This window comes from Rhincodon typus, chromosome 11 (genome assembly GCF_021869965.1).
Source record: "Rhincodon typus isolate 14 chromosome 11, sRhiTyp1.1, whole genome shotgun sequence".
Lineage (NCBI taxonomy): Eukaryota > Metazoa > Chordata > Chondrichthyes > Orectolobiformes > Rhincodontidae > Rhincodon > Rhincodon typus.
The window spans coordinates 16,048,722-16,064,674 of NC_063342.1; the positions used below are offsets into that span (position 1 = coordinate 16,048,722).

At 38.4% G+C, this 15,953-nt stretch overlaps 1 protein-coding gene across 1 annotated transcript in view; it reads left to right on the top strand.

Annotated features, from left to right (window-relative positions):
• Positions 1 to 14,099, top strand: part of LOC109934963 (E3 ubiquitin-protein ligase TTC3) — an 88,237-nt gene extending 74,138 nt beyond the window's left edge. Inside the window, exons 29-33 of the mRNA XM_048602915.1 lie at positions 5,415 to 5,570; positions 7,466 to 8,402; positions 11,214 to 11,282; positions 11,818 to 11,967; positions 13,956 to 14,099. Of these exons, the coding sequence (XP_048458872.1) occupies positions 5,415 to 5,570; positions 7,466 to 8,402; positions 11,214 to 11,282; positions 11,818 to 11,967; positions 13,956 to 14,099 (1,456 nt within the window). The remainder of the gene's footprint in view (positions 1 to 5,414; positions 5,571 to 7,465; positions 8,403 to 11,213; positions 11,283 to 11,817; positions 11,968 to 13,955) is intronic.
• The last annotated feature ends 1,854 nt before the right edge of the window (positions 14,100 to 15,953 follow it).

Here is a 15,953-nt window from a genome sequence, read left to right on the forward strand (position 1 = left end):
CAAGATGTAGAGCTGGATGAACACAGCAGGCCAAGCAGCATCAGAGGAGCAGGAAGGCTGATGTTTCAGGCCTAGCCTCTTTCTGAAGAAGGGTCCAGGCCCAAAACGTCAGTTTTCCTGCTGCTTGGCCTGCTGTGTTCATCCAGCTCTACACCTTGTTAACCTTGAACATAATTCTGTTTGTTTGCAGAGAACAGTAGCAAACATAAATGAGCCATGTTTCCAGCAGAAATGACTACCTTAATTTGGTTGTTAGAATAACCACTTATTCAAGATTGTTCAGCAAATCCCACAGAATCATGCCTAACAATTAAGTTTTGTTTTGGGTTTGTATCTGCAAGCTGGTTGTGTATGATCTGTACTCTTGTCACTATGATCGACCAAAGCTGTTTGATTCGATCAGTCATTAATTGGGACATAGCCTATGACGTTTTTTTGAATTACCCTGGAGCTTGAAGAGTCTATTCTTCCCTATTGTATTATTTTTGGCAATACCTCAGCTAATCGGTCGACCTTCAAAACTGATCAGCACTCTTTTCTCTTTCAGTATCAGTTGTGTGATCATTTGAAATTTGAATTTCTTGAATTTGCCCAGATGTATGCAAGATGGAAAGCTTTGGTGATATGACTATTTTCAGCAATATTCATGTACAGTATTACTAAGTGACTGTAAGAGAATTAGCATAAGTAAGAGGAATATTGCTTCTTTTAGTTATTAGCAGAATTTTGAGAACAAGTATCACCTCGGCATGCTTTGTCTAAAGACAGATGTCACATATCAACGTTTTCATTAAAATGTGGGGAAACATCTATCTTTTAAAAAAAGCTGTAGTTTTTAAATGGAATTAAAGGGAAATGAACGAATCTGATGCACTCCAATAAAATGGAGCAATAAGTAAGGTCTGTTTTCTGAATATATAGATATAGGATTATTTAGGCAGCTTTTCATTGGCGTTACAGTGTTATTATATTTGTGTCTTCACTTGAAGCTGAATTCCAAGAATTGTTAATTTTAAAAGAACTGTCACTTCTTCGATCCACTGAATTAGTTGGCTTTCTTTAACCAAAGAAGGCAGAAGTAATGATGAAAATGGTTACTTATTTGCTTTAGAAGGAAGATCTGAATCTTCAAAACTATTCTATTGAATCTGTCGGGCAAAATAGATCCTCTGTTAGCTTTATATGAAAATTATATTCATTCCGTGAAGTTCTGCTTTTGTTGATTTCCTGCCAAAATAATATCTTTCACTTCAAGTACAAATGCTACTTGGCCCAGCTTAAATCATTCAAGTCTAGAGTCACTGAACCATTATCTTTCCTGGTCTGAGAATCAGTCTCTGCCATGCTACTGGACATCTAGGCAAATGAAAGTGTAGGTTTGTTTTTTTTAATAAAGAATTTGTTTTTGCTTGCTGTAAATGAAACCTTTGTTGTGATTAAGCTTAATTGATATTTTGGTATCGAAAAAAACACTCATGATGCAGTATTTTACTGTGAATGTTTAATCAATATTTCCACATGCTGTGCTTTATTGGAATTTTGTAGCACTTCAAGACCATTTTCTGCAGCAAGAAAAAATGTATATTGTGAATCAGGTTTGCCCTTGATTGGAGCAATTGCAATTTCAGTAAATACTTTGAAGAAATTACTGACCTTTGAATTAAATTAGACATTTAAAGTTGTTTTAATAATAGTTTGTTGAGCTCCATGTGTTAAGATCAATGAACTCCATTATTTGATTGGGGGGAGAAAAAGAACACAGGTTAATGATTTTTCATCCTTGTCAGCCCATTGGCATAGCACCTTATTTATTGCCCTACCTTATTGGATTACATCAGATCCTTACATTTCCCTTTAATTCCATAAGATATATATTAGATATTGGAGCAGAATTATGTCATTCAGCTCAACAAGCCTGTTGTGCCATTCAGTCATGGCTGACATGTTTCTCAACCCCATTCTTCTGCCTTTTCACTGTAATCCTTGATCTCTGCTAACTATTCTGGTTGGAGTTGTACCTGGCACATATAAGATGGTTTTGGTTTTGGAGGTTAGTCATCTCGGCTCCAGGACATCTTTGCAGGAGTTCCTCAGGGTAGTGTCATAGGCCCAACCATCTTAAATTGCTTCATCAATGCCATTGACCTAATAATGGAGGGAAAATCAGTGTTCTCCAATAATTGCACCATGTTTGACACTATTCACAACTCCTCAGATACTGAAGCAGTCCATGTTCAAATGCAGTGCAATCTGAACAATATGTGGGCTTGGGCTTGCAAATGGCAAGTAACATTCTCACCACACAAATGCCAGGCAATGACCATCACCAATAAGAGACGATCTAACCGCTGCATCTTGATATTCAATTGTGTTGCCCATTACTGAATCCCTCACAATCAACATCCTTGGCGATACCAATGACCAGAAACTCAAATGGACTTGCCGCATTAACTAAGTGGCTACAAGAGCAAGTCAGAAGCTAGAATACTGTGGTGAGTAACTCACCTCCTGAATCCCTACAGCATGTCCATTAAGGCATAAATCTGGAGTTTAATGGAATACTCTACACTGGTTACACGGGATCCAGGGAGAGCTGTCCAATTGGATACAAAATTGGCTTGACAGTAAGAGACAGCGGGTGGTGGTATAGGGTTGTTGCTCAGACTGGAGATCTGTAACCAGTGGTGTGCAGCAAAAATCAGTGCTGGGTCCATTGTTGTTTGTCATTTCTGTAAATGATCTGGATGAATATATAGGAGGCATGATTAGTAAGTTTGGATGACACCAAAATTGGTGGTATAGCAGACAGCGAAGGAAGTCATCTAAGAGTACAACAGGATCTTGATCTACTGGGCCAGTGGGCTGAGGAATAGCAGATGGAGTTTAATTCAGATAAATGCAAGGTATTGTATTTTGGTAAGACAAAACAGAGTAGGACTTACACAGTTAATGGTAGAGCCCAGGGGAGTGTTGTCGAACAGAGAGACCTGGGGGTGCAGGTACATAATTCCTTGAAAATAATGACAAAGGCAGGATGGTGAAAAAGGCATTTAGCATGTTTGCCATCATCGGTCAGAGCATTGTGTACAAGAGTTGGGACGTCATGTTCTGGCTGTACAAGACATTGGTAAGGCCATTTTTTGGAGTACTGCATTCAATTCTGGGCACCCTACTATAGGAAGGATGTTATTAAACTGGAAGGTTTGAGTCATAAGGAGAGGCTGGACAGGCTGGGAATTCTTTCCTTGGAGTGTAAGAGGCTGAGGGGTGACCTTAAAGAGGTTTATAAAATCATGAGGGGCAAAGATAGAGTGAATAGCCCAGGTCTTTTCACCAGGGTAGAGGAGACCAGAACTGGAGGGCATAGATTTAAAATGAGAGAAGAAAGATTTAAAAGGGACCTGAAAAGCAACTTTTTCACACAGAGGGTGGTGCGTCTATGGAACAAGCTGCCAGAGGAAGTGGTAGAGGGAGGTGCAATTATAACATTTAACAGATATTTGGACATGGATAAGAAAGGTTCAGAGGGATATGGGCCAAATGCAGGCAAATGGGACTATAGTTCATTTTAGGAAATCTAGTCGGCATGGACAAGTTGGGCTGAAGGCCTCTTTCTGGGCTGTATGATCCTATGACTTGCCTGGATGCGTGTAGTTCCAACAGCACCCAAGAAGCTTGAAACCATCCAGGACAAAACAGCCTGCTTGATTGGCATCCCATCCACAAACAATCACTCCCTCCTCCACTGTCGCTCCTTAAGAGCAGTGTACACTATCTACAAGATGCACTGCAGAAATTCACCGAAGATCCTTATACAGCACTTTCCAAACCCACGACCCCTTCCATCAAGAAGGACAAGGCCAGCTGGTACACGGGCACACCACCACCTAAAAGTTCATCTCTAAGCCATTCGCCTCTTGACTTGGAAATGTATTGCTATTCCTCCACTACCACTGGGTCAAAATCCTGGAATTGCTTCCCTAAGGGCATTGTGGGTCAACCTACAGCACAAAGATTGCAGCAGTTCAAGACAGCTTGCCACCACTTTCTCAAGGGCAACTGGGGACAGCAATAAATGCTGGCCAGCCAATGATGCCCTCGTCCCATGTATGAATAAAAAAAGTTCAAGAACCTGTCTTTATCTTAAATATACTCAATGACTTGGCCTCTAAAGCCTTCTGCGGCAATGAGTTCTGCAAATTCACCACACTCTGGCGGAAGAAATTCCTCTTGATCTTAGTTCTAAAGGGTCATCCCTTCACTCTGAGGGTCCTAGTCCCTCCTACTAGTGGAAACATCATCTCCATGTCTACATTATCCAGGCCTCTCAATATGTTTAAGTTTCAATCAGATCTCCTCTCCCCCTCAACCCGCAACCACCCCCCCCATTCTTCCAAACTCCGTCGAGCACAGACCCACAGTCTTCAATTATTCCTCATATGACTAGCTCTTCATTCCTGGGATTATTCTTCTGAACCTCCTCTGGGCCACCTCCAAAGCCAGCACATCCTTCCTTAGATACGGAGCCCAAACTACTGTCAAAATTCCAAATGCAGTCCCACCAGAGCCTTGTAGCGCCTCAGCAGTACATCCCTGCTGTTATAATCTAGCCCTCACGAAATGAATGCTTGCATTGCATTTGCTTCATTAACTGCTAAATTAACTTGTCTGTTAACCTTAAGAAAACCCTGAACTAGGACTCCTAAGTTGCTTTGTATTTCAGATTTCCAGATCCTTTCCCTATTTAAAAAAATAGTCTATACCTGTGTTCTTCCTACCAAAGTGCATAGCCTCACACTTTCCCATGCTGTATTCCATCTGCCACTTCTTTTCCCATTCATATAATCTGTCCAAATCCTCTTCCAACCTCCTGCTTCCTCAACACTGCTTATCTCTCCAGTTATCTTTGTGTCATTCCATTTAAAAGGTATAGCAATTGTTTTGGATAAATATTCTTTGACAACAAAATCTGTGGACAACAAGTGAAAAAAAAGAATTTGAAGGTCCGTGATCCTTGATTCCATTGCGATTCAATGTCTTCAATGCAATTGGAATGGAGAAAACTAACTGTGGAAGGAAACAAAACAGGAAAACCTAGTACCAGGAAAACAGAGCTCACTTTTTCTGTAGTTTCTGAGAGATTACAGTGTGTGCAAAGTACAATATTCTTAATTCATCAGCTGAAGTAATTCATACCAGCATTACTTTATTATTTGGCTCGAAATATTACTTCCAGCTGACTTGAGGTTAGAAGGATAAAATAAAATAATGCACTGCAGGTATGCATAATACAGAAATTAAATCTATTTAATTTGCAGAATCTAGGGTGAAACCATTAAGATATTTTACTCTACTGAGATTCTGTTGACAGTGTATCTGATGTATTAATCTGTGCTGGTGATTCTCTTCAATAGTACACAAATGACCTCTGCAGGTCCATTTATGGTACCAGAATATCTTCGTGTTCGGCTTGAGGATTTTGAAGATAGTTATGATCCTCAACTATATGGCAGTCATTACCAGCGGGTCCTAGACAATAACCCAGACCCAACACGCGAAAGCCTGTATGAGTAAGTACAGATTTATATTACTCCATGGATGGTGCAAGAAGTAAAATGACTTAAATACTGCCGTCACCTATGCTGTTTTTCTAAAATTCACTAATATGCTTTGTATTAATAACATCTGTTATGATTAAGCATCATTTAGCTCAGTTTTTGAGTAAATTTTTTTTAATTGTATTATTTTGCATTGCTATGCTTTTGAGCATATATTTTATGCTTGAGGTCAGCCTTATAAATGGGTGCAATGTTCACATCAGTTATGCTATTGAGATAACAAGGTGTAGAGCTGGATGAACACAGCAGGCCAAGCAGCATCAGAGGAGCAGGAAAGCTGACGTTTCGGGCCTAGACCCTTCTTCAGAAATGGGCCATTTCTCTCCTCTGATGCTGTTTGGCCTGCTGTGTTCATCCAGCCCTACACCTTGTTATCTCAGATTCTCCAGCATCTGCAGTTCCTACTATCTCTGCTATTGAGATATATTGGTGGGCTTTTCATTTTTTAAGACAAACTTGCCTAGTAGTTCAGTGGGAAAGCAGTAGATGACTGCACCCTGCATGCTAGAGACTTCTTTGTTTGGAGTCTGGAATGCATGTAGGCATAACTCATTAAGGATAGCCGATTTCCTTTCTAAAGGGATGTTAGTGAACCTGATAGGTTTTTATGACAATCGTCAGTGGTTACCTCATCCCTGTTAGACAAACTTTTTGTTCCAGACATTTCAAATTCAGTTTGAATTTTCATCCACATTTCACCAACTGCCATGGTGGGATTTGAACCTGTGCACCCAGAATGTTAAACTGGAATTCTGGGTTGCTAGTCCACTGACATTACCACAATGTCACCACCTCACCTCAAGCTACTTTTGAGTGTTAGTGGAAAACAGCCATTAAAAATGAAACCATTCCCAGCATGACACCAAGTATTTAAGAGAAATGATCTGTAATTTGTTGTTTAAAATTATACAAGACTAATGTATTTTTATCACAGTAATTTGAATTCTGCAATTGTAAATCAGCTTTCCAAGATAAATAGTTAATAAAATTTTAAACGAACAGCAAACCATTCTCATTAAGTAACCTCTGTGATACGCTAACATCACCTGTTAAATTGAGACTGCATACAACAGGATGTTGAGTGAATCAATTCACTGCAGCATCCACCCTTCCTTTTTCAATTCATTCTTAGGCCATAACCTAAACAGAATACACTTGTACTATTTTAAGTTATACAGTTTGCTCATTGGATTGGTTAAATCTAGCATAAAGATATAAGAACCAGAAGCAGGAGTAGGCCATCTGGCCCTTTTGAGCCTGCTGCACCATTCCACCATTCAATAAGATCATGGCTGATCTTTTTGTGTCCTCAACTCCACTTACCCACCCTCTGACCATAACCCTTAATTCCTTTACTGTTCAAAAAATTATCTATCTTAGCTTTAAAAACATTCAATAAGGAAGCCTCAACTATTTCACTGTGCAGGGAATTCTACAGATTCACAACACTTGGAGACCAACCAGTGGAGACCTAATGGGTCTCCATTTGAAAATAAAACATTATAAAGTATATTTAGATTATAGCAATGCATAAAATGCTGATTTTTTTTAAAAATAGAAAATACTAGCATGTACAATAGATCAGTTGATAATCAAATGCAAAAAGAAATGTTTTAGATGGGACTGGATTCAGATGGAGTAGAGTAACATTTCAGTGGTACATTTTGGTTATTGAATGGTTTGCTGTTCGTTTAAACTTTTATTAACTATTTATCTTGGAAAGCTGTTTTTAGTTTTAGTAAGTGTCTGTTGTACTAGCATCCAACCAATATCAATGCTTCTGGTTTAATATTACAATGATTTTATTTTTAACCCTGGTTCCAACTTCCCATTGTCATTTTTTCTAGTTACTTCGCCCAAATTCTGAATGAACATGGTCCAATGGAAATTGATAACCAGATGTTAGTTGGCGAATTTGAAAACTTCCCGCCAGAGGCCCAAGAGCTAGTGCGAAAGACGGGTGGCTTGAAATCATTTCTTATGGAATCACTGCGATTTGTGGTGATTAACAATTTGATAGGACTGATGAAGCATGCTGTACAATTGAAGAGCTTGGCTATAAGTGAAAAAGCAGCAACCAGAGGCACTGAAGAATCCGAGATTAACTCAGATGAAGTTTCTAATGAAAGCTTACGTCCAGTGGCTCATCTCAATCCCACTGCTAAGGAATTTAAGCCTGTGTCTTTTCATCAATCATCTTTATCAGTTACAAGTTCACTAAGTGAAATACAAAACCCTAATCAGCATATACATTATGATACTGAAGTAGGAATTAATCTTTCAACAGATAATGTGTATATGAATATTAATCCGTATTCTGATGTAAGACCAGATATTCATGGCTCAGACATGAGCTTATTGAATCATAATTTGAAGACTAGCAATCCGTTGACCGATCATTACTTAAATGCGATTGCTCCTGCCTCTCAATCTTCTTTTAATCCAACGTTCTGCAGTGATGTATCATCTAGTCATATACCTTCTGATATACCACAAGTAATCCCGAATTTTTCAAATCTATCTTTTACTAATTATAATTATCAGTTTCATTCTGTCAATTCTGGTGGAGGATGTAACCCCATGGCAAATGAAATGGGACATGTGAGACTGTCATCTTGTGTTAATACAACAGTAATGGGTGAACTTGAAGAAATGCCTCAGAGCGATTTTAAGCACAAAGATACTAATGGTGTATCAAGCAAAATGAGCAGCAAGGAGTCTGATACAAGTTGCAATAAGTGTGAGAATAAAAGAGGTCCATTGCTAAGGACCATTGCCGTACAGGTGAGGATAATTATTGGTAAGTGTGACTGTTAGTTCTGGATCCTTTCTGTGAACGATGATTCAATTTTCATTAAAGGAGGAATTAGGAGCAAGGAAATAAACATCCCAACTATGTAACAACAGATTCAGAAGTGGTAGATCAAGACTCTGAAGGGAAGCCAGACCTTGAAGTAGTGAAAACCAAAAGAACTGCAGATGCTGTAAATCAGGAACAAAAACAAAATTGCTGGAAAAGCTCAGCAGGTCTGGCAGCATCTGTGGAGGAGAAAACAGAGTAAACGTTTTGGGTCCGGTGACCCTTCCTCAGAACAGTGTAGTAGTGAGTTGCGTTTTTGTTATCGGCTGTAATATTATGTTCTTTTTAAGGATTTTTTAAGGTATTAAGTCCAGGAATAAAATCATTATAGAGTGTAACTTGGTATTCCAAAATAGCCAATTCACTAAAATATAATCTGCAACAGAAATCAAATACTATCACATCAATGTAATTCTATAGTATTTGCAGTATAGTTACATGGGAAGGAAAGAAACTGCCTAACAATTTCATTAAGGGAAATATAAAATCCTAATCAGCATTTATATTTTACTGCATGAGGAATTAATATTTCAACAGATAATATGTAAATCTCTGGAAACTAATCCATGCTCTGATATAAGACCTGATAAATCTATGTCAAGGCTAGATAAACTTCACCGACTTCGTTGGGACCAATTCCTTTGGTGTGGTGAGAGGATGGCTGGGAGATTGGGTGGGGTTGGGGGAATGGTAGGAGGAGGTGGAGAAAGTGGTGACAGTGCTTTGAATTGCCAAAACTTAAAAGAAACTGCAGCTAAAGAAAGGAGTTTGTGAGATTTTTGATGCAACTGGTAGTTAGATGATGGACAAACAGCAAATTAAATTTTACACTAAATGCGAACTGCTCTTGGTCAGCATGAGAATGTCATGAATTGAACTGGCTTGGGAATTGATGGTAGGTTATAATATCTAAAGAAAGGTAAAACAATTGAAAATATAATGGAGAAAAATAACGAGGATATAGAATATGAGTAAACAGACACTACTGTTTATTTGGAGTACATCGATCTGTTCTGATCACTGTAATGCAAGAAATATTACTACTTTAGATTTGTGCACAGAAAACAAGCAAGACTGGCACCCAATTTAAAAGAAATTAGTAATAAGCAAAAATTAGATAAGTTTAACTCAAATAGCATATGTTTCCAAATAATAGGCAAGAGAATGTTTGTCTTTAAAAATGTAGAGAAAATTACACATGTTGATCAACATGTCTAATGATGGCTTCTTGTTTCAACATATTAATACAGTTTTCTCTGTACAATAAGGAGGCCACGTACTACTTTGAGAAATACTTTAAGTGCAGGAGAGAATCTGAAGAACCAGACATATCATTAAAAATCACTTTGTAAATTCCATTTAAAAAGAAACATGAGTTCATTTCTACTGAAGTAGAATTACAAAGAAGTAATGCAATGTTAAGTTTGTATACAGTTGACATGCTATGCACTGAGGATTTTGGGTTTTATATTATGAACAGGGTGTAGAGTCATTGTTTATTGCATAAGAGGAAAAAGAAACAAAGCAATATATATGTCAATTCAAAAAGATCTTAACATAAACAGCAAACCCATAGACTCAGTTTATTCCCCAGCAGCATCCTTTACGGATACTCAGTCCCAGAGAAATGTAACTTCTATCTTAACACTTTAATTTCTTATTTTACTGACTGTTGCAGTTCTCTTTCTTCAACTGCTGAAACAGTTTTAAGACTTCTTTCCAGTTATAATGGCATGAACCACCTCAGAAAACATGCACAGTCTCTCTCAAATGAAGATTCCACAGACCTAACTAATTGTTCTTCTCAACTGATAACCTGATTCTTCTGCAATTGAACTGCTATTCCATTAACATGAAACTGAAATTTGATTCTTCTAAACAGAACTCAGACTGAAACCACCAGTAAGCCCTTCATCTTTTGTTTCTTGGTATGTCATAAACTTGGTAGTGTAAACACTTTATCAATTCACACCACAGGTAAACTACTAAGTACTTAGTAAATCCTACTAATGCTTTATTAGAAATGATATGTTTAGGTCACTTTTCCAAATGACTTGCTGACTTAAAATGGAAACAGTTGTCTTATGGTGACACGGTGGCTCAGTGGTTAGCACTGCTGCCTCACAGTGCCAGGGACCCACGTTTGATTCCACCCTTGGGCGACTCTCTGTGTGGAGTTTGCACATTCTCCCCATGTCTGTGTGGATTTCCTCTGGGTGCTCCAGTTTCCTCCCACAATCCAAAGGTGTGCAGGCTAGATGGATTGGCTAAATTGCTCATTGTGTCCAGGGATGTGTAGGTTAGGTGGATTAGCCATGGAAATGCAGGGTTACACGGATAGGGTAGGAGTATGGGTCAGGGTGGGCTGCTGTTCAGAGAGTCAGTGTGGACTCGATGGGCCGAAAGGTTTGCTTCCACACCGTTGGGAAACCAAAACCCATCTGCGTGTATATTAAAAGTCCAAATTTCCAACTAATAACACACAAATAAGATGTAAATCTTTATCACAAAATACTTTGTAATTATTGCCAAACTGAGATGAACCTGGCCACAGAGATTAAATATACCAGAGAGGATGCAATAGATCAGGAAATGCTGTGCTGATGCAAATTTTGATTGAGGAAAGTTAGAAGTTTCACAGTTTTGAAGTCCCAAGGGTGGAAAAAAAAAGATTTTCTACTAGCATTTGTGTATTAGGTGCTTATTTTTGAAAATATTTGTCTGATTTATTGTAGGCTCGTCAGGAATCTTTCTGTAATACCAACATCAATACTGATCCTTTACAACCTTTTGAAAATCAACAGGTATGTGAAGAAAGAAAACATTTGTATTTATAAAGGGTGGTTTCACATTGTTGGGAGATTTCCCAACACTTCTTATAACCAATACATTAATTTTTGATCATAGTTGCCAGTTTGCACACAACATGATCTCACAAACAACGCAATAAAACAAATGACCAGATAACCTGTTTTGTTGATGTTAGTTGAGGAATAAATACTGGAAGATCTTCCCTTTTTTTCAAGTGTTTGCAAAAGATATTTCATTTGATGGGCTTTTGTATTGTCAAAAGGGTAATGTCTCTAACAGTGTAGCATTCCATCATACCTCTACCATACTGAGATATCAGCTTGCATTACGTATTCAAGTTTTAGGGTGAGGCTTGTACCCATGAATTTCTGACTCCAACGTGACTAATATAACTGAGCTTTAGCCATAAGATGATTGTATAGCCACAGCAACTATGGAGCAACGTACTTCCAGTGGAGGACAAAATTCTAACACAATACTCTGAGCCTAAACCAATTTGATAACATTGTTGCTTGGTCTGATCAATAGGGTGATATTTTGAGAATTGAGAAGGAGCACCATGTTCTGCAGAAACAACTGCAAGAAGCAGAAGAAAAATATGATCAGCTTGCAAACCGCAGCAGAGATGAAATTACTGCACTTGAAGAAAAAATGACTGAATTCATAAAGAGAAATGAGGTACCTGCAAAATTTACCCATGTAAAGTGTTATTTTCAAGCTCAAATTTGCAGTCACTCGTTATAAACTCTTAAGTACAAATTTATGCTAGAAAATTGGTGGTATACTAGACAGTGAAGAAGATTATCTTCTCAGAGTACAACGGGACTTTGATCAGATGTGCCAGTGAGCTGAGGACTGGCAGATGGGGTTGAATTTAGATAAATGTGAGGTGTTGCATTTTGCTAAGGCAAACCAGGGCAGGACTTGCACAGTTAATAGTAGGGTCCTGCGATGTTTTACTGACTAAAGAGACCAAGGGATGCAGGTGCACAGTTCCTTGAAAGTGGAGTCACAGGTAGATAGGGTGGTGCGCTTGCCTTCATTGTTCAGTCCATGGAGTGTAGGAGGTGGTATGTCATGTTACGACTACACAGGACATTGGTGAAGCCACTTTTCAAATACTGTGCTCAATTCTGATTGCTCTGTTATAGAAAAGATGTTGTTAAACTTGAAAGGATTCAGAAAAGATTTACAAGGATGTTGCTAGGATTGGAGAGTTTGAGCTATATGGAGAAGCTGAATAGTCTGGGGTTTTTTCCCCGAAGCATCAGAGGCTGAGGGGTGACCGTATGGAGGTTTAGAAAATCTTGAGGAGACATGGATAGGGTGAATAGCCAAGGTCTTTTTCCCAGGATAGTGGAGTCCAAAACTAGAGGGCATAGGTTTAAGGTAAGGGGGGAAGATTTAAAAGGGACCTGAGGAGCAACTTTTTTATGCAAAGGGTAGTGCATGTATGGAACGAGCTGCCAGAGGAGGTGGTGGAGGCTGTACAGTTAGATTTAAAAGGCATCCCAATGAGTACACGTATAGGAAGGGTTTGGAGGGATGTGGGCCAAGTGCTGGAAAATGGGACTGGATCCGTTTAGGATATTTGTTCAGGGCGAATGTGTTGGACCGAAGGGTCTATTTCCATGCTGTATCACTCTGTGACTCTAGAAATAGTGTAAACATCTTACCACAAATAATATTGTTTCTTCCTGCCCACTATGATACTTCAGTTTTGCATCTCGACTCCTTGGACAGTAATTTTCTAACTATCTTTACATCTTCCTAAATTGGCATTTATTTTTGATGTAAGCATGAATAATAAAACAAAAATACTGTATTTTTTTAAATGAGTGAGAATTCTTAAAATTGGAACAGAATTATATCGTTGAGTCATATAGCATGGAAACAGACCCTTCGGGCCAAGCAACCCAAACTAAACTAGCCCCACCTGTCTGCTGCTGGTCCATATCCTTCTGAATCTTTCCTATTCATGTACCTATTCAAATGTCTTTTAAATGTAATTGTACCCACATCCACCACTTTCTCAGGAAGTTCATTCCACACGCAAACCCTCTGTGTAAAAAAATTTGCCCCTCATGCCTTTTTTAAATCTCACTCCTCTTACCTTAAAAATGTTCCCCCGTCTTGAAATTCCTCATCGTAGGGAAAAGACAACTACCATTAACTCTATCTGTACCTGTCATTATTTTATAAACCTCTATCAGGTCGCCTCTCAATCTCCTATGCTCCAGTGAAATATTTCCCAGCCTATTCAGCCTTTCTTTATAACTCAAACCTTCCATTATAGACCATGCTGAAAATTCTTTTCTGCCTTCAAACATTGTTCACCTCAAACCTGCACTTGATCTTGACTAACTGTGATACTGTAAAGCAAGTGGTAGCAAATTGCAGCCCATTTTCCATCTCTGCCAATTTTTATTTCTAATGAAGTCAGTGGAAATAACAAATGATTAGAGATTTAAAATAGGCTTTTGATTTGCTATCACCCATTGTACACTATCAGCTCCATGCGTGGTCAACTAATAAATTATTTTAAAAGTCTTGTAAATAGAATGAACTATATGTATGTGTCACTTTTGCTGGAATATTTTACACCAATTTAAATAAGCACTCAGAAGCATTTTGGAAATGAACTAATTTTTAATGTGTCTCTGCAGCTACTAAAATCTGAGCTTGACTTGATACGCCAAGACTTGGAAAGTGAAATCAAGAAGAGTCAGCAAGAAAAGCGAGAAAATAATGAAAACTTAAAAATACTGAAATCAAAAGTTAAATCACTTGCTGATTTGAATCAAATGTAAGTAAAATTTGGATCAAGAATTTACATAGTTTGAATAGCTACCAGTCTTTAGCTGACATACAACGCTGCCTGATTTATCTGTACGTGAATGGCCCAAATGCACATTTGAAAGAAATTTTCTCGTTGTGATGGAAAATCCCCTCTTTATGTGGCTCTAGAATTTTCTAAATCAGGATATCCTGTTTATTTTGCCATGCATGCATTTAGCCTAGTTTTCCAGCTGATTTTAAAAAAAAAGTTTCCCAGGGTAATGTCCTATACTGAACCATCTTCAGCTGATTCATCAGTGAAGTGGAGTTGTTGACTGATGACTACACAGTTTGCAATAGTATTCAAGATTTCACAGATACCAAAGCAGCTAATGTCCAAATGCAGCAAGACCCTTGGTCAATATCCTGGCTTAGGTTGACAAATAGCAAGTAACTTTTACACCACACTAGTGTCAGGCAGTGACCATCTCCAATAAGAGAGAATCTGAGGAAGTATTAACTCTGAAATATTAACTCTGATTCCTCTCCACAGATGTTGCCAGACCTGCTGAGTTTTTCCAGCAACTTTTGGTTTTGTTTCTAATTAACATCATCCACAGTTCTTAAGGTTTTTGTGAAAATCTAACCATTGTCCCCTGACATTCAATGGCAATATCATAGCATAATCCTCCACTAACAACAACTGAAATATTACCACTCACCAGAAACTGAATTGGACTAACCATATAAATAGAGTTCTAACAGGCTGGAATTTCTGTGATGAATAACCCACTTCTTAACTCCTCAAAACCCATCCATCATCATAAAGACATGTCGTGTGATGGAATACTTGCCACTTGCCTGGATGGCTGCAGCTTCATCAACACTTGAGAAGCTCGACACCATCGAGGACAAAGCAATCTGTTTGATTGGCACTACCTGCAAAAACGTTCACTCACTCCATTACTGATGCTCAGTAGCAGCAGTGTGTACCATTTACAGGATGCACTGCAGAAATTCATCAAGGTTCTTTAGCTTCCAAACCCACACCTCACTACCATCTAGAAGGAGTAGGACACCAAAGACATGGGAGTACTTCCACTTGCAAGTTCCCCTCCAAGCCACTTGCTATTCTGACTTAGAGATATATTACCTTTCCTTGTGTCACTGGGCAGAAATCCTGGAATTCCACCCCTAACAGCATTGTGGGTCGACCTGCACTACATGGATTGGAGCAATTCAAGAAGGCAGCTCACCACCACCTTCTCAAGGGCAACTAGCTATAGGCAATATATATTGGCCCAGCCAGTGTTGCCTGAATTAATAAATGGAGTTCCTCCAAGCAACTTATTTACTAAAACAAAGCATTCAAGTGTCATCAAAAACAAGTTGAAAGTTAGATTTAAGACGGGAAGTTGGTTAGTCTTTGTTCATAGAAAGAGTAACAGGCCTGAAGTATATTAGGAAGTTATTACATTAGCTATCACAATATTTAGAGGTTCAAGAAACAATGGATCTCTTTCTGATTTGGAGCAAACTTATGTTGACATATATTAAGCAGGATATGGACCGTTCTGTTCTGTTCTATTCCTTTCTCAATTTCAAACCATTCAAGCCTCAAATAAGATCTGAGTACTATCTGATTGCATCACTTACATCATTAAATATAAAGATATAAATGGGAGGTCCTGGTTTGTATATGGAATTTTTTGATTAACCTGGTGAATCAATAGCAATTAACTTTTTTTTCAGTTCATCACTTATAAATGTTCAAATATGTCATATAGTTGCATCTTCGATGCTAAACAGCTAAAGAAGCTTAGGGTTTATTTGTAGAATACTGACTCTGCAATACTGACTCTTTTTCTGACTTGATGGATCCTGCT